Source organism: Lissotriton vulgaris, chromosome 3_2, assembly GCF_964263255.1.
Source record: "Lissotriton vulgaris chromosome 3_2, aLisVul1.2, whole genome shotgun sequence".
Classification (NCBI taxonomy): Eukaryota; Metazoa; Chordata; class Amphibia; order Caudata; family Salamandridae; genus Lissotriton; species Lissotriton vulgaris.
The window spans coordinates 153,403,301-153,421,451 of NC_141690.1; the positions used below are offsets into that span (position 1 = coordinate 153,403,301).

General features: G+C 47.2%; 1 protein-coding gene across 1 annotated transcript in view; it reads left to right on the forward strand.

Annotated features, from left to right (window-relative positions):
- The window catches only part of MAN2B2 (mannosidase alpha class 2B member 2), a 331,173-nt gene that overhangs the window by 80,009 nt on the left and 233,013 nt on the right, over positions 1-18,151 (forward strand). The window contains exon 6 of the mRNA XM_086964114.1: positions 2,261-2,438. Coding sequence (XP_086820240.1) covers positions 2,261-2,438 — 178 coding nt within the window. The remainder of the gene's footprint in view (positions 1-2,260; positions 2,439-18,151) is intronic.

Genomic DNA, 18,151 nt, shown 5'->3' on the forward strand with positions numbered 1-18,151 from the left:
AGCTCAGAAAGGCCTGTCAGCCTGATGATGGTCCATCTGGATGTGAAGGACGCATCTAAGCTCCCTTTGTGTGTGACTATCTAGAGGGAATGCACAAAGCCCAGCTGGAACCCACCCAGACTTGTATTAAGAGACAGAGGGTTAAAACAAGCAAAAGCCAACTTTCTAAAAGTGGCATTATCAGACTTACTATTTAAAATCCGACCTCACCATAAGTTGTGATTCCAGAGACACCAAACTCAAAATGTCCATCTTGTCCTAATTGGAAATTACACTTATAAGATGCATTAAGGCGTTCCCAATCTTAACGTATGGGCAAGATAGGCCGTGAAGTAGTGGAAAACAAATTTAAGGGTTTTTCTCTACCTGGACATGTAACGCTTAAAAGTACATGTCCAACATTTTAATTACACTGCACCCTGCCCTTAGGGCTGCCAAAGCCTACTTTTGGGGTGACTTATATGTATTAAAAAGGAAGGTTTGGGCCTGGCAATTGGGTAAACAGTGATTCATTTTAGGGGGTAGCCAAGTGCACACCTTGTCTCCAAATAGTTTCACTGGATGGTTAAATAATTTTTTCATCATTTTTGAAAATTTTGCGTGCAGCCCGGAAAAGTGGTCTGCCCGAATACCACGTGCGTGTATACTCATCAAAAACGGGAGCTAAGTATCACTCCCACGCCGGACGCACAGCACACTCCACAATTCATGAACGAAATACTCCAAACTTGTCCATATTTTCGACAATTTTTATTCCAGGTATTCCAAATGTCATATTGATTTTAACTTGTTATCCTGTCACATGTGAGGCACATTATGTATTGCACAAGTTTCTACTGCTTCAGATATGCAAATCCAGGCTTTTTTCTGAAGCATGATGTTACATAAAACATCCACGGTTGTTGATCACATTTACCCAATGCATTTCGGGCTTTCCATAGCTACCAAGTCCAAGAATCTAGGAGTACGTCCGGAGTACCTCCAGAACAGTGCCTCACTCATACTAGAGTGCTGCCATGAAGCGAGCTGCTAGCTTCCACAACTCTGTGCTTTCAGGCTCTCCCTCCAGTAAGGACACTTGGGGCTCCCTTCAGGTCTCTGTAGACACGCTAACTTATGAACAGAAACTCTGTTATCAAGGTGCTCTGAGCTGCAGGACAGAAACTCAAGTGAAAGGTCAGGATCCCAAGTTACCTCAAACATACGCATTGGTCCCGTCTTACTCTATGTAGCACCAAGACCTATTCCCCAGCCTACTGATCTTAAAAAGTATAAATATAAACAAAAAAATTATTGATAGAAAGCCTGACTCTTTTCATGGTGTTTGATATGGAGCAAACTGAGATCGGATTTCTCTCCCTATGAAAGTGTTTGGGATAAGAAACAAAATGGTGCAATTTGCATCAATATTTTAAAAAGTAATTAATTGGCAAATGCAGGCAGTTTGTAAAGGGAGCTCATCAAATATATAAATAGTTAAGGGTCTGCCAGAGTACCAGTCATGGATGTCTTTACAAGAAAATTGTGTGTGAAATATTGGATGCAGCAAAAACCTACAAGCTCTTCTCAGGTAAGTCTGTCTTGCGTTCTTGTAATGTTGTCCAGCGTTGGATAATATACCAGCACGCATGTCCAATGCACCATAACTACTGTTCTCTCCTTCTCTGCATTTTCCAAGCACACATCTTTTCCCTCAAACCCACAGCTTACCCCTATTCAGAGGAAAGAGCGCCTTAAGGTTAAGAAAAAGGGCGTATAAAGGTGGGGACATGTACATGAGTGTGGTAATTAAATATATTAATCAAATGAGACTGGGGGTTTACTTCCAAAAATAAGAAAGATACCACTATTATCAAATATGCATTGGGTGTCACTCCAAAGCATTAGACGGGGAGCGTTCAGAGCAATTTTAGAAAGTGCCTTCAAAGCAAAACACAAAGATATGCATTTGAGCCGGATACATACAAGATTTGATAGAAGGGAAAACGGGGCGTACCAACACTCTGAAGTATCATTCCAAGACGAGGAGCAGCTATGAGAGCACGCTCACCTGGCCATAAGGACAACCAATGTGTTTATGTATGTTTGCTATAATTGTTTCCCATTCTATATTGGCATAAGACTCGCATACTGTGTTTCATGCTGAACTAGGAATGGAAATGTATTCCGTTGAAAACCTGAAAAAGACTTAATGTTTTAAAAATGTATGTTTAGTGAACTGTTGGATAATTGTTTTTCTTCAATATTTCTGTCTGTGTAGGTCAGGGTTTTATTGGAATGGTATTGCTCTTTTTCCTGATCCTCCAACAGATGGCATTTATCCAAATATGAGTCTTCCAGTTACTGATGACACAATCCGCTCTTATTCAGAAACAATGGTAGCCAATATTAAACAAAGAGCAGCCTGGTTCCGCAGTACTGAGGTCCTGTGGCCGTGGGTAAGTATCTTCCTGTTTCTACTTGCAGTACATCGTGTTAACTTTATTTTCACTATGTCTAGAAACTGCTTTTCGACAAACAGCCTCTACGACTGTAGATATGTTAGCTTCATGTCACAATGGTTTTAGATAGACCTACTTTAGTAAGGCAAGAACATTGCAAATGGATACTCGTTGGTGACATTTGAAGGCTGCATCACCTTGGGTATCCTATACAGTCAATAAACAAAGGACCACCTTTGAGATCCATGGGATGTAAAGTGATCTCATGAAATTGATTACAGAGATCCTAACGGGCCCGCGTTACTTGACCTCATTGATCATCAAGGAGTGCCTTTTACTTAGCATCCTCCTCCACAAACTTGCAACATATTACTTCATTTTTCATTTAACCTCATAACTGCTATGGAACGTCCAGCTCCAGTGCTGGACGTTACATTGCGCAGGAGCAGTTCGAACGTTCAACGGCCGACGGCAGCACTACGGAGGTAGTGGTGCTGTCGGCCGGTGAACGTGCTCAGCACTTAAGGGGTTAATCCGAATATTATAGCGTCTGTATACCTTCATAGGCGACAAGCAGCGCTCTACAAATCTACAGATTGATTGATTGATTAAGAGAAAGCATAAACCCTTCTCATCAGATGTTAGTTAATAGTTCACAGTTAGTAATTCTTAGCTTTCTAATTGAGCCCTTCCTACTAGTTCTTAGCCTTATTTTTTTGCAGATTTGAACAAATAATTGCACCTGACTACTGGTACTAAATGTTCTTTTTGCACTGGGCATGAGAGTAAAATTGTCCCGACCTGAACATAAACACTCGATGCTCATGCAGTGTATGATCTGTTTTTATCTGAAAGTTTTTTTATATCCCACTTGAGGGGATCTTCACACATCAATGGTATCATTAAATATTTGGAGAGTGGAGTGTAAACTCTAAATATGTGGGGATCACACCTAACCAAACTTGCTGCTCCCACAACTCATTTAGTGTCAAGAGAACAGTTAGGTTTCCGATGGCAGAACCTCATTTTTTTGTCAAATCTGTTTATTGGCATTTATAGTATTTAGGCATTGCAATAGGTATGGCATTTCGTACATCACATCCAATTGATATGTCATGTTTTCATGTGCGAGTAAGACAGCGTGTCCTTTAGGCACTGCAACGTTTCATGTATATATTACAAAGCTTAGAGTATGCGCCTGGGTGTGTCCACAACATAGGGGGCCTATGTACCTCAGCCCTGTGTACAGAAATGATTTTTATACAACAACCATGAAAATTCTTATCGAATCAGAACAAACAAACTGCGGCATGAACACAGATATACATTGCGTGTTGCCCTCCACCTATCCCCCAACGCTCGCGCACTTTCATCCTTCGCTATTCCTACGCTGTGGCACTATATGTTGCACCAATCAAGATGTCAGGTGCACTGCCCGCAGTGCCCCCCTCCCTATCGCCCGCTGTGCCCGCCTGATCCCCTTCCACCTTCTCGCTCACAGTTCTTCCTGCTGATTGTAGGGTGTTAAGCATGTGTTCCCAGAGCTCTGCAATAGGTTCCCTGCGGAGCCCCACTGTTTCCTCCCTTTGTATAGCAGTCCATTCCTCTCGGGCACATGCTTGGAGGGACAGGGTCCATGCCTGCACGCTAGGCGGGTCGTGCGCCTTCCACCTCTTCGTGAGGAGTCGCGCTGCCACTACCATCCCCAGTTCCAGGAAGCGGGACGATGCCTTATCTTTGGGTGGTCTCTGAAAGTGATGCAATAGGTATTCTGGCCAGTTACAGGGGATGTTGCGTCTGGTACATTACTTAAGGAGCTCGCTAATTTCCCTCCAATAAGTGCCCAACTCTGGACAATTCCACAGAATATGGAGAAGGTCTGCATTTACCTCACCGCATCTGGGGCAAGACGCATCGGTTCTGTGGAAGTATTTATTGATTAAGTCAGGAGTGAAATATGCCCTGTGAACAATATAGACTTGGATTTGGCGACAGCGCATATTTCTGGGGATACGCACTGGACTTTTAAGGATTTTCTCCCACTCTTTATCAGCAAGTGCTCTCCCTAGGTCCCGCTCCCATTTGCCTCGCAGTGGGGTCAAATCCAGTTCCGTATGTGCCCTCAAGGATGCAGCGAACCACCTAATTAGGTGCCTACCCCTGCCCATGACGTGAAGATATGGCATGGTCGGGTGCTGCTTAGGCTCTGCCGTGATGTCCCCCCACCTAGCACTAATGTGCGCTACTAGAGGGCGGTGCATTAGGAACCCCCCCGGGAGGAAGCCCATCGTCAGTAACTAGTGTCTTGTATGGTATGAGTGTTCCATCTTTGTATAGGTCACCCAGCGTCTGGACATCTGCTTCATGCCATTGCTCCAACACGCGACGCGTGAGAACCCCCCTCACATCCCTGCTAGCCTTCCAGTGGCACCGCAGGTGCGTAGGGGAGCACTGTTCGCGTAAGTACCAGCGCGCTGCGGAAGCATTAGTATGCCACTGCTAACAGTAACTGGGTGGGACGCGCCGGTGTCATCAGTGGATGAAAGAGCGTAGTGACCTGCTCCAGTGTGTATGGCGGCTCGTCTGTGGCAGTGTCCTCTCTCCCCCTATCTGCTAACCAACGGGCGATCCATTGGAGTTGCGCAGCCAAGTAATAGTGCTCAAAACAGGGAGCGTCTAATCCACCTGTCTGTGGGCAGGAACAGCTTCCCGAGCGCCAGCCGGTGTCGGGTGTGCCCCAAATGAAGTCGCGCAGGAGCTTGTTGAGCGTGGAGAAAAATTAAGCAGGTATAAATAAGGGTAGGGTAGCAAAATAGTACAGAAGGCGGGGAAGCATGACCATTTGGGCAAGAGCCACTCTACCTGTGGGTGTTAGTAGGAGCGTGGACCAGAAGCATATCTGGGACCTGAGCGCTGTCACCGCCCGTCCCAGGTTCCGGTCAGACGGCTGTCAGTAAATCTGAATCAATGAAAAAGCGTGACCCAAACTTGAGTAACGTCCCCTGGTCACAGCCCAAGCCCCATGGTGAGGGTTGTAGATATTCAAAAAAAGTTTCAAAACTGGTTTCCAGATAGTTCTATGTCTTTTATTCTTTTATCATATTCAAAGTTCATTCTTCATGATAAATCATCCAGACCTTTAAATACATTGATAGTTTGTCCAATGCATTTCGGCTAGGTCATAGCCTTCGTCAGGGACATGTTCTAATCTCAGTACCTGTTGGGGAATGGCGTTCGAGAACAGGGTTTACCGAGATTAGAACATGTCCCTGACGAAGGCTATGACCTAGCCGAAATGCATTGGACAAACTATCAATGTATTTAAAGGTCTGGATGATTTATCATGAAGAATGAACTTTGAATATGATAAAAGAATAAAAGACATAGAACTATCTGGAAACCAGTTTTGAAACTTTTTTTGAATATCTACAACCCTCACCATGGGGCTTGGGCTGTGACCAGGGGACGTTACTCAAGTTTGGGTCACGCTTTTTCATTGATTACCAGTACCCTGAGGGAGGGTACACCCTGGAGCACGCAACAACTTGTTAAGTTAAAGAAAAATTCAGAGTGCAGGCGTGAAATAATTTTCTTAGTAAATCTGAATCCCCAGGTACTTAAATGTGTCCGCTTTCCATTGGACCCTTGTGCCATGTAAGTGATATTCTGGTTCGTCTACCTTGCTGCTGAATGCAAAGAGGCAGGATTTGCCTGCGTTCACCCGGAGCCCGGAAAGGTTGGCGAAACGGCTCAGCAGTTGGGCCAGCTGCTCCGGTATGTGACCCACATCCCTGACGAATACCAACAGGTCATCAGCATATAGTGATACCTGATGGGTGCCATCTCCCAGGGGAATGCCATCATCCAGATACTGTCTCATAGCCGCAGCCAGGGGCTCCATGGCCAATGCGAAGAGCAATGGGGACAGAGGACACCCCTGTCGGGAGCCCCTGCCCACCGCCACTGCCTCCGAGACATATGGCCCCAGCCTCACGCGAACCACTGGGTTTCGTTATAAGAGGTCGACCATCGGCAGGAAGTTTACGTCCAGCTCATACTTCTCTAATACTGTCGACAGGTAACCCCACTCTAGACAGTCAAATGCCTTTTCTAGGTCCAACACCAGGCACCTTGCTCTAGACCAGTCCCTCGTCGCCTCAGCTGCTACCCTGAAATATCTCCTGAGGTTCAGGGATGTGGACCGTGCTGGCAAAAAACCATTTTGATCCGAGTGCACTAAGCGGGGGACCACTGGCGCCAGGCGGTCTGCAAGAACTTTGGCGAAGACTTTGTAGTCAACATTAAGCATTGCCAGCGGGCGGTAGGAGCCCAAGGCCGTAGGGTCCCTGTCAGGCTTAGGCAGCGATACCAGGAATGCCTCCCGCATCGACGGTGGGAACAAGCCTGCGTCTATCGCCGCATTATACAGCTGAAAGAGTCAGGAAGCTCGACTTTCCCTGTTCGCTTTGTAATATTCAGCCGGCAGGCCATCGGGCCCCGGGGATTTCCCAGTCGCCAGCGCCTGAATCGCTTCCTTGACTTCCTGCAGGGCAAGAGGGGCATTACGTGTGGCTTTCTGGTCTTCAGAAGCTGTAGGCAGTTCAATCGAGTCCAGAAACTCGGCTAGCACATGCCCCGGGCTAGAGCCTCGGGCCATGTAAAGGCGCCGGTAGTGATAGGTCAGCGCCCGGTGTATTTCGCGCTGCGTGTAGACCATCACCTCTCCCACAGCCCGTCTTTTGCACCAGCCAGGCTAGTAGGCGGCCAGCCCTATCTGCCTTAGCGTGAGTTCTGGCCGTATGCGCCGCATAGTTGTGGCATCTCAGCTTTTCCATAAGAACCGCATGCTCCTCACGAAGGCCGCCTAGTTTGGCCGAGTGCCTACCATTCCCCCCGCTCTCCCTCTCGTATCGCAGGAGCTCGGAATCTATTCTAGACAGGGAAGTTGACACTGTTTTACGGATGTTCCACGTGGCACCTATGCAGTGCCCGCGAATAGTCACTTTATGCGCATCCCATTCCACCATGGGGTCGCTCACCATCTCCTCATTCTCCTCGAAATACGCTAAAATGGCCGTGCCCAGCGAGGAGCAGAGCTCAGCGTCAAGTGCGGTTGGCTGCAGCCGCCATGTGGGCACAGGGCGCAGGTCCGCTTCCCAGCTAAGTTGGAACCATAAGGGATTGTGATCTGAGTGCGTCCTACCCAGGTGATCTGACCTAGCCAGGAGTGGGAGCAGCGGCTGGGAGCCTATTATGCAGTCCAAACGGACATGTAGGTCGTGTACGGGAGAGTAATATGAGTATATTTTGTATGTAGGGTGTTGTATGCGCCATAGATCATGTATTTCCCAGTGCGACATCCGGTCCCGCAGTGCCTGCGCATTCGATGCTACTGCTGCAGCACGAAGGGGTGGAAAGGATCGGTCCAGGTGAGCGTCAAGAACCATATTGAAGTCCCCGCCAAGTAGCCACGGGAGGCCCGTATATGGATGAAGGATTTGATTTAGGTTTGCTAGGAATAAGGGCTGATCTGTATTAGGTGCATATAAGACCACAAATAGGACCTCCTGCCCGTTGAGCCTCCCCCTCGCAAGGGAGTATCTTCCCTCCGGGTCCACCAGAGCGTCTTCGCAGATAAAAGGAACCCCGCCCCTCACCCAGATCAGCGTGCCGTGCGCATGCGCTGAGAAGGTTGTACCATAGATCTGCCCTCTCCAGCGCCTGCGGAGTCTCTCGAGTTCCATCTGGGACATGTGTTTCTCCTGGAGGAGTGAGATCCCCACCTTGTGTCGCTGCAAATAGAAGAAGATAGAGTAGTGGCGCGTTGGTGTGTGCATGCCGCGGATGTTCCAGGTCATGATGTTGGTGCATGCCATGTGTGGGGTCGTAAAGCATCCTCTCGGGGGCCGACGGGCACCTCAGGTGGGGCCAAGGGGCAGTCTCCTGGGAAGGAAAAGCAGTGTTCCCCTTCTGAAACACATAAACAAGAACTAATCGTGTAACAGAGTGGGCGAGTTCCCAACTGGGCATACGTCCAAACTAAGAAAGGATTTAACACTTAGTGATATGTTGTCTCAGCGCAATGTGTATGCGGTGGAGTGCGCGGCCAACAACCGAACCAAAGTACTCCCTTAACTAGGGCCTTTGAACGTCTGAGAGGTGCTTGAGGATGGCTAAGATGGATAGCACGGAGAGCTAGTGTGGGCCACCCATATGGGTCACTATGTGTGCCGTACAGTTAGTGTCACCTAATCGCAAGTCTGGAAGCGTCCCTGCATGCTTTGGGTGGCGCACGTTCTCAGGAGGGCGCCTGCTTAGGAGGCCAGCAACACATTCTGACAGCGCGCTTTGCAACAATTATGTAAAGGATATAGAAAACAGAGCACTGAAAGCAGTATCTTCAATCTGGTTACCATAGTTCTGTGTCTAGTCACACAATGTGATCTGCTGTCTGGGGCGTCACCACGGGCAGGCCCATATCTTCTGACAGCACAGTGGATGGCGAGGACGATCCACTCACGTCCAGATCACTCTGTGGTCGGGAATCTGAACAGACGACATTGTTCACCACCCCAAATGTCGCAACCGCCTCAAGTGCTTCTTGCCGCTCCTGCCACATCTTCTCCGGGCTGGGTGCGACCTGGCCCAGGTCTGCTCCTCGACGAGCCCCCCTTTTCCTCCTCCACCTCCTGGAGTGCTGCTCTTGCCATCCGCCTTCTTCCGGGCCCGTGGGTCTCGTTCCCGACCATTGCTCCATCTCTTCCAGCCAGTCCCATACTTCCGATGGGGCCTCAAAGAAGCGTGTACCCTCCTTGGTGACCACCCTAAGGCGAGAGTGGAACAGTAGGGAGTAAGGCAGCTCCAGTTCTCGCAACTGTCTCTTTACTGCCATATGCGTGCTCCTCCTCCTCTGTACTGTTGCCGTATAGTCCGCGAAGAACATCACTGGGCTGTTACCCACTTTGAGGTCACTCAGTTTCCTAGTTTCACGGAGCACCACATCCCGGTCACGATTGGTCCGCATGTAGTAGTGTGAAGTCAGATGTGACTTTGTCTATCCGGGCTTCTAGAGAAGTTTTAGTTTGTGCCAGGGTGGTTCCAAGGCGCTCCACCGCTGCCAGAACAGTGTCCATCTTGGCTGCCAGTGTTGCCACGGGCTCCATGTCTTCCCGTCTACGCTCCTGTGTGGGGCCTGTGAGCCTGCCACCTGTTGTTTCGGTTAGGATTTGTCCCGAAGCCTGCCCATCGCTAATTGCTGCGCAGTTGGCATCAGCGCGCGGTGACGGACCGCCGGCGCTTAGATGAAGGGGCACCCCACCAGCTCAAGCACCGTGTGTAAAGTTCAGGAGGGATCCAGCGGAGACGAGCTGTCGCTGACGGGGGCCGTCGCCGAGAAGGCCGAGGGCAGACCTCCACCCGGTCCGAATCTAAGGTACTTGTGCGTGTGGCTTCCCCCGATTGTGGGCAGTCCCCAGCAGTGGCCACGCCGTGAGTTGCAGGAGCTCTGGCAGCACAGAGGAGCGGGTCCAGCGCACCTAGCTCAGCCCTAAGTTATAGCGACTGGGCGTGATTTCCGAGTCGGCCCATGGGCAAAGTCCAACCAGTGCGCAAGTTTCCAAAATGGCGGTTGCTGCAAAATGGCGCTCAGGCCCAGTCACACCCCACCTCTGCCGGGTCGTGCGCGGTATCAACACTCGCTGCCGCACCTCTGTGCCTCCGCTACGGTCTAGTTCAGTGGCCTCCGCCATAGTTTTATGCCCCCTGCAGACGCGTCCAACTTAATGCGGCGGCGCGCCGCTCCAACAGCCAGAATCCCCGTGGACTGTATGTGGCCCTTTTGAATGACATTCCTCGGCCTGCTCCACATGGTCTTCTGCCAGGGGCCTGTGTAGTGACGGCGGCGCCGCACGGCAGCCCTCCACAACCAAGGTCCAGTGCCTGGCACCCGGCACCCAAGCTGCCACTCGGTGGGCCCACGCCAGGAGCAAGGCGCCCCCTCTCCGTTTGCAGTCTCTCTGCTTAGCCTCCTGCCGCGCGCCGTGAGGAGCCTCCGTGGGCGTGCGTGCGCCACAGGCCGGACCCCAACCCCACTCCTCACCGCTCGTTAAAGTGACTGCAGTTGTTTTCTGTGCTCCGGTTTCGTGCCGTCCCCAGGGATCAGTGGTCCAGAAAATGCGTGGGGGTACAGACTCACCGCCACTCAAAGGCCACGAGGAAAGGCACAGTCATGGAGGGGCCGCAGCAGCGGCCCGCCCGCAGCCCCCGGCGCCCCAGATTCCGCATCCTCGGTCTCTGCCTCTCCGCCAGCCACAGGTGCAAAGCCTTGTCCGACCCCTCTGGCCGCCACCGGCCGCTCTCCAGCTCCGTCAGGGCCCGCCTCGGCTCCCCACACGTCACCTGTTGCGGGGTCGCCCATCTCCTCACGGTGATTATTCACTTCCTCCAGACCGGGCTCCGACACGCGGTCTCCGCGACGATGTGAGAGGCGTCCGGGGGCCCGGAGGCCTAGGGCGAGTTTCGCGCCTCGGTCTGCCGTGCAGCACCGCCGCAGCCCCTCTGCCAGTCCACTGCTGCCGCCGCTTCAATTCGTGCCGCACCACGTCCCGGCGGCTCCCCAGCACTTCCCCACACCAGCTCTGCTTAACGTGGGCACAGACCAGCTCCTCAGCAGGATAATTTCAGGAGACTAAGGTCCCTGTGGACAGAGCTCTTACAAGTCGCGTCCGCCATGCTGGATGGCTGGCCACGTCCCCCCGATGGCAGAACCTCATTGTCAGAAATACACAGCCCACCATCGCATCCACCACAAGGCCACTGGATCAATGTGTCTTAAGTCCCACACTATTTAGGGTGGCTCTTCTCACACGTATTGATCTGGGAAAACTGATCAGTGGCCCGTAAATGCAGAGAGAAAGCTCCCTGTGTGTCAGGCACATCACTGTGAGATATACAAATATGCTGAGGGTGGCACTACTAGAATTAAGGTTTTGGAAAATAAAGAGCTCACACTGAGCAGAAGCACTTCCACCAAAACGATTTCTGTCAAGCAGAAAGAGAACGCTAGATTGGTGAGTACTCTACTGTCTGTTAGGTGATGGTGAGGCTCCCTACCAAAAGTCCTGGTTGACTGGCCCACCATGAATCTTTAACTACTGCCCTGACTTCAAACTAATTTTGAAGTCCTTTTTTTTGACTTACATGATCATTAGTAACTACTTTATTTCAAGTCTACAAGTATTGCAGAGAGATGCTTTATGTTTGTCCCGCCACTGATGCCTCCTTTCCGGTCCTATTAAATTTGTATGAGCGATCAAAGCCCAACATTACTTTTATTTCAGAGCTGACCCTAACTGACCCTTCATAACCCCACTACACTTTGAGGAGCAAATGACTTTGTGTGCCTAAGCCCCAGAGAGCTTTCATAGCGTAAGCCTGACGGGTGACTGGCTCCCAAGTATGTCTCCCAAGCCTCCTTAACATCTCGATAACCCTTTCTGAGTGCCCCCCAACATTTGAGTGACCTGCACCACCATCATGGGTATTTCAGATATAATTATTTTCCAATATAAATAACTTATTGATTCCCCCATCACTGTAGAGATCACTCCGGCTGCATGCTTGCTCTCCAAAAGAACATATTTTCTGCTGGGGTGAGTGAAATGCTACCTTCCCCTCAGTGAATGTATGTGGTATATCTATAGCATGAACTTTGACCATGTACAGTGCTCTGCTGCCATGTGGCTAAGACTAATATAAAGTAAGCAAGTGGTAGGAGAGGCATCTGGTTTGTAGAGTGTTACTGTATTGTGAGGGTTTGTTCTTTGGAGTGGTGCATCTTCGACTCTTTCCTAAATTGGAGCAGTATTAGAGTGATTTTCTACAAGTTTCTAGGTGCATAGATGCAGCGCAGTCTAGCAGTGCCCGATGGGATGGTCTGACAGACCAGTGTATGGGAAGTTTTTGTGACTGTGGACCTGTTATATGCTCCAGTGAGCTGGTCTACTGTTGATTTCTATGAAATTCTATGAAATTACCACAAACATTGCCTGCAGCAAGCACAAATGCATACAGTACCCCATACCTTGCAAAACATATCTACAACGTGTCCTTAGGAGTTTAAGACATCCCTGATTTGTAATGTGGGCCCTTTTTTAGCTATCTGATTCATTAGTGGAGGGACCGCTTTTAACTTGGTACCTGGGCCTATTTCCACTTCCAGCCCGACCCTGCATAGATGGAAAAGGTCTGTTTCCTCATGCTTTTGCTCTTCTGACTCGCCCATCCACTTCATTTTCCTGACTACTTATGCATTCGCCTGAAAGCCTTAGCAAAACAATGTTCTTTATCTAAAAGACATAATTATAACATGTGTCCTATGCTTGTTTTTTTAACCTCTGGAGCTGAAGGATAGCAAACTCAGCTGATGAACAGTGTAGAGATTCTTGATGTACGTCAGGGCAGCTGATAGTTTTGTCGAATGTGAACAACTCAAGGCAACTCGAGAGCAGTAAATCAAGAAGCTGCAATATATTTCATGCTTAGAGGGGCCTTCTACAAGCTTCATATAGGCTTCTAACGTTATGATTTAGTTGACAATAGATCATCACTGATCAGTATGCCTCATGTGTATCTTTTTAATTCACTGAGCTCAACGATTTATGCCATTTAATTATTCTTTAACTCAGTAACTTCTCTAGAAAGATTAGGTGAAAGCTGTTAGCATCTCAAGAGGTTGAATTTGAGCCCTGGAATAATCATGCTTTAGGAAAAGCAGGATGCTTTCTAGCTCACAAATGTTTAAAATATTATGTTTGTCAACTCCTTTCTATAATAGACACAAAAAAAGCACAAGGGGAGAGAAGTATGCAACTATTTCATTAGCTACTATAATAATTATTGAAAACTTTTAAAAGGATGAATGACACTAAATCCAATTCTATGTTGGTATATTACGCCAGGAGTAGCTCAGCAGCCTAAAATCCATGCCTAAATTATTACTTCCTCCCTCCCTGTTAAAAACATTTCTGAGACCTAATGCTTTACGCTACTCCGACCTTTCAACATGAGTAGAAGTCTTCAAGTAAGAAAGGCCAGCCCCACTAACTGATGCTCACCAAATGTCTGTTGATGCATCCAGGTGACAAGGTGGTATCACCTAACACTCCTAGTTGCAGCAACAATCCTACCACTAAGCCTGATAGTGCGGTGGGTGAGGGCATCGTGTTGCTGTGCCCATGGCTTTCATCTTATGAATTGGGGTTTTTCTTTTATTGGGTCTCTGTCTCTCACTCTCTCCCCCTCTGTTAAAGTAACTTATGTCTAACTACTTACTTTTTTTAAAGAAAGCAGGAGTATTATAACCGTGTCTAATGCTGGGAACGATAAATAGTCATATACATATGAAACCAAGCATTGTGTGAAATATAGTTTTGATTTTAAATAATGTAGTCTAGATAGTGCGAATCGAATATACTTATTGGTGATTTGTAATGTGCTCATGGAAAAAGCCAGCTTCAATTCAGCATTGTTTTTAACTTGCAAATTCAAACTTTAATAATTTGAGCATTCCAGTTTTGTTTTCTGTGGTTCATTTAACGTGTGTTGCAAATGATCTTACAACTGCAGAGTTCTATGTTTAGCTACACGTATTGACCACAAAATATTTTTGCGACCTAGGATAGGCATCTCTAACTTCCTGTCTTTAGTAACCTGAGCAACAGGATTCTATTGGGTAGTAAAGGAGTTTGTTGGCATGTCCCATTCAGTTACAGTTCTTTAGGTACAAGAGCATGTCATTCACATATAGCGGATCAGATGCACTCCATTACCTACTGAGATCCCCCTTGTTCTCCCTTCTCTCCTCATTATTTCTGCAAATGGTGCCATTACTAGAGTAAATAACATAGGAGAGAGTGGTAACCCCAACTTGGTGCCACTGTATATTCTATATGTCAGTAATAATATTACCAATGAGAACCCTGGTAGCTGGCTCAAAGTTCATCCGTCTGGTCCATGTATTTCATTTTAAACCTAGGGCCATCCTTTTTAGCACAGCCAATGATTAGCCCCAGTTTAGCATATCAAACACCTCTTGTAGGTCTACCAGCAGCACTATTGCATTCTGCCTTAATTCTTTTGGAGTCTACTTCTTGACCCTGAAAGGGTGCCTAATTTAAGGCGGTACTGCACATGGGGTGAAGCAATTCTGGCCTTTATGGAACAGTGGTGGCAGTAGTGGATACAATAGTCTGGCTAATAATGTATTAGCAATCTTATAACAATCTTATAGTCTAAGTTGAGAATAGGCAAGGGCCTAGAAGAAGCCCTGTAGTGGATGGCAGGACAATTTATGTTCTCCAAGGTACTCCATCGAGTTCATGTCTACTCTGTTTCAGCCCTGGCTGCTGACATGCAACTGATTTCCATCAACTACATCCTTAATGCACATTCTGAAATAATAAGTCAATTCTTATTGTTGTTTCATGGACTAGGGGAACTCAAGACAATGAAGGTGTCTTTTTATGTACACAGGGCTGGCGAGATAGAACTAGAAACATTATTAAAGCATTACATCATCAAATGCTCTACTGGTCCAAGGCCATGGTTTTCACCCATAGTGGGAGTGCCAAAAAAGGACAGTGGAGGTGCAGTGCGCATTTGTGTTGATATGCGCCAGGCCAACAAAGCAATCGAGAAAGAAAAACATCCAAGTCCACACATAGATGACATGATTCTCCGTTATTATTCGAACAAAGGATATCATCAACTCGAGCTGGAAGAAAAGTACATTACTACTTTGCAACTCATGTTGGATTGTTCAGATAAAAAGGAGTTAGCTTTGATATGTCGTCGGCTGCAGAAATCTTTTAGGATGCCATTCGCCAAGCAATTCAACCTGTCACACATACTTTTAACTATAGTGATGATATACTAGTGTTTGGGACCACACGAAAGGAGCATGACAAAGCTCTTAAACTCGTATGCTGTCTGCTCACTAAAGCAGGTCTCACTTTAAATACAAAACAGTGTGAGTTTCCCAAAGCATATTTTCTCTGAAGGAGAATGGCTGTGGACCCTTAAAAAGTACAAGCATTATCATCCACTTGTCTCCCGCAAGATGTAACCATGCTGTGATTTTTCGTAGGCATTGTCAGCTATTTCTCCAGGTACATACAGGATTTTGCCTTTGTGAGTGCAACGTTAAGAGATTCGACAAAGAGCAATATTCCATTCCAGTGGTCCTCTTAATGTGACTGAAGTTTCAAGAAAATCGAACATGCTATTTAAAATGCAACTAAATGGCTTATTTTGATCAAATTGCCTAGAAGTAGGTCATCTCATTACTCAAGAATCCACAAACATACTGGCAATTCTTTACACAACCAAAGCAGACATGTTGGACTACTATTGAGAACAAAAAAAAAACACCAGCACAACGCTTTTACAAAAAAACCCTCCAAGAGTAGGCTAACCCAGCCTCTGCATTCCTTCCAACAAATATCACACAATGAATTTATGGACCTGGTTAAAGCAAGCAGGCCCTGCCGCAGACCTTCTGACCCCTTTCCACAACAAACCTTCAAGAAAATTCTTTTAACTACCACTGCTGCACACAACTGTAGGAAGAATCATCAATAATTCCTTAAGTACGGGAATCCTTCCAGAACTAAAAAGTTATACAAACACCCATTACTAAAGAAAACAAACCTGGACCTGTTCAACCCAGACAACTACAGATCAATTACAAATGAACCTTTCCTGGGAAAACTGATATTAAGGGCAGCATTTGCCCAGATGTCACAATTCATTGAAGATAACTCAGTACTTTCAGACTTCCAAACAGGATTCTGTCCAGAAAGAGGCACAGCATCTGCCCTTGTTGCCTTTTGAGATGACCTTAAGAACACAGTTGATAGGACTGGGGTTGCTGCGCTACTTCTCTTGGACCTCTCAGCTGCCTTCGGCAAGGTTGACTATGACACTCTGATACAAAGACTGTTTACTGAACCTCATCGTACCTTCAAAACAGAACCAATGTTAATCATACCACCACTTTTTGTCCAATCCGTACTTCACAAAGCAGGGGTTCCCCAAAGCTCTATCATCCCACACAAATACTCCATAAACTGGAAAGCACCAAAGACATTGGAAACTCACACGTTTTCAGTTGCCTCACAGCCATGGATCAGTGGATGATGTGGAGCTGTCTCAAATTGAATGCCTCCAAAACGGAAATAGTCACTTGTAGCGATTAGAGAAATTATGACCCACTTGCTGCCTGGCCTGACAATCTGGGAACACCGCCTAAAGTATCAAAGGAAGTAATAAACCTCATAATTACCGTGGACTCCAAGCTAACAATTGAGGCCCAAGTTGACAAACTAGCAAGATCAAGCTTCATTACTATAAAACTTCTGCAACGCATATTTCCCCACTTGGAAATTCCACTAGGAGTGGGTGGAATTTGCAGAGTTGTCTTCCGCAAACTTCAGCGAAATGGCACAAAATCTCCGCGAACCAGCTGAATTTCACGTGCTCGCAGACGTTGCTGCGCCCGTTGTAATCTATGCAGGCTAATCTACTGGCTAATCCGTAAGTGCTACCTCGTTGGGTAGATGTATGGTGCTTTTTCCTACACTAAAGCTGCGTAAAGGGACAGAAGAGTTGTCTCCCTCCAGTGACCATATGTGTCTGTAACTTTGTCACCGCGCTGAAAGTCGCCGCATTCCCTTGAGTGAGCTGTCCATCATAGTGGGGAAATGGCGGGAAGAGGTTGCATACCGCTAGTGTGGGTGGGTCGGGCCGAACGGGCGGAGCTTCTATGCGAGTTCACATGCCTCTTGATTACAAAGGGTCAGAGACCGATCAGAGCAGCAGATAAGGGGAAAGCAGCCTCCTGGTCACAGGAACTACACAGGGATTGCGCTCGAGAAACTCATGGATGCAAAGTCCTCCATCAAGGACTACAGCTAATTGTACAAAGATTGTGAAGAATTTACAATCATATATATTTTCTGCTTCGCATATAAACACTGATGTCATGCCACATTGTAAGCTGGTTGCCTCTAACACCGAGGTACAACTGAATTTGTCGCTGACCGCTACACATCAATAGTCAGAGAATGGGGACCACTTGTTTCAAATGACTGCAACACGCAACTAAAGAATATAGTACGTTTTAGTTTATCTTTTTTTGTGCAAATATTTGAGCATGGAATCGTATTTGTAAATCGAAACAAAGAGGGCTGGCAACATTCAGGAGGGGGAAACAGGGAAATATTAAGAGCCACCTTAATGGTGAAAATGGGGATTTTTAGTTTTCAATTTCAATGTTTAGATTTTTTAGAAAATTCTGGTGGTCACAGAAGCACTTACTAAACAACAAACGATGATGCTCTTATGCTACTTTCATTGTCAACGGCCGAAACTAGCCTTGCGTTGTTCTCTCTCCCTCTGAAGTCACGCATCTTGCTCAGGTTTCTTCCTTAGAAAGTAGTATCAGTTTACACACGTGACTTTCAGGAAGAGACCAGAAACAGGCAGACACCAAGAGAAAAAGATGAAAAGAAGGAAGAGAGCATTTCAAATAAGGCGGTGCCACAAGTTTACCTTAAATAGAGAAAACAGACCTGAAAACTCCTTTTCTTGACTTAGAGGAGAGGATATGACATCTTGGCGGCCTTCCACTTCTAAAGTGCATCTGTACACAG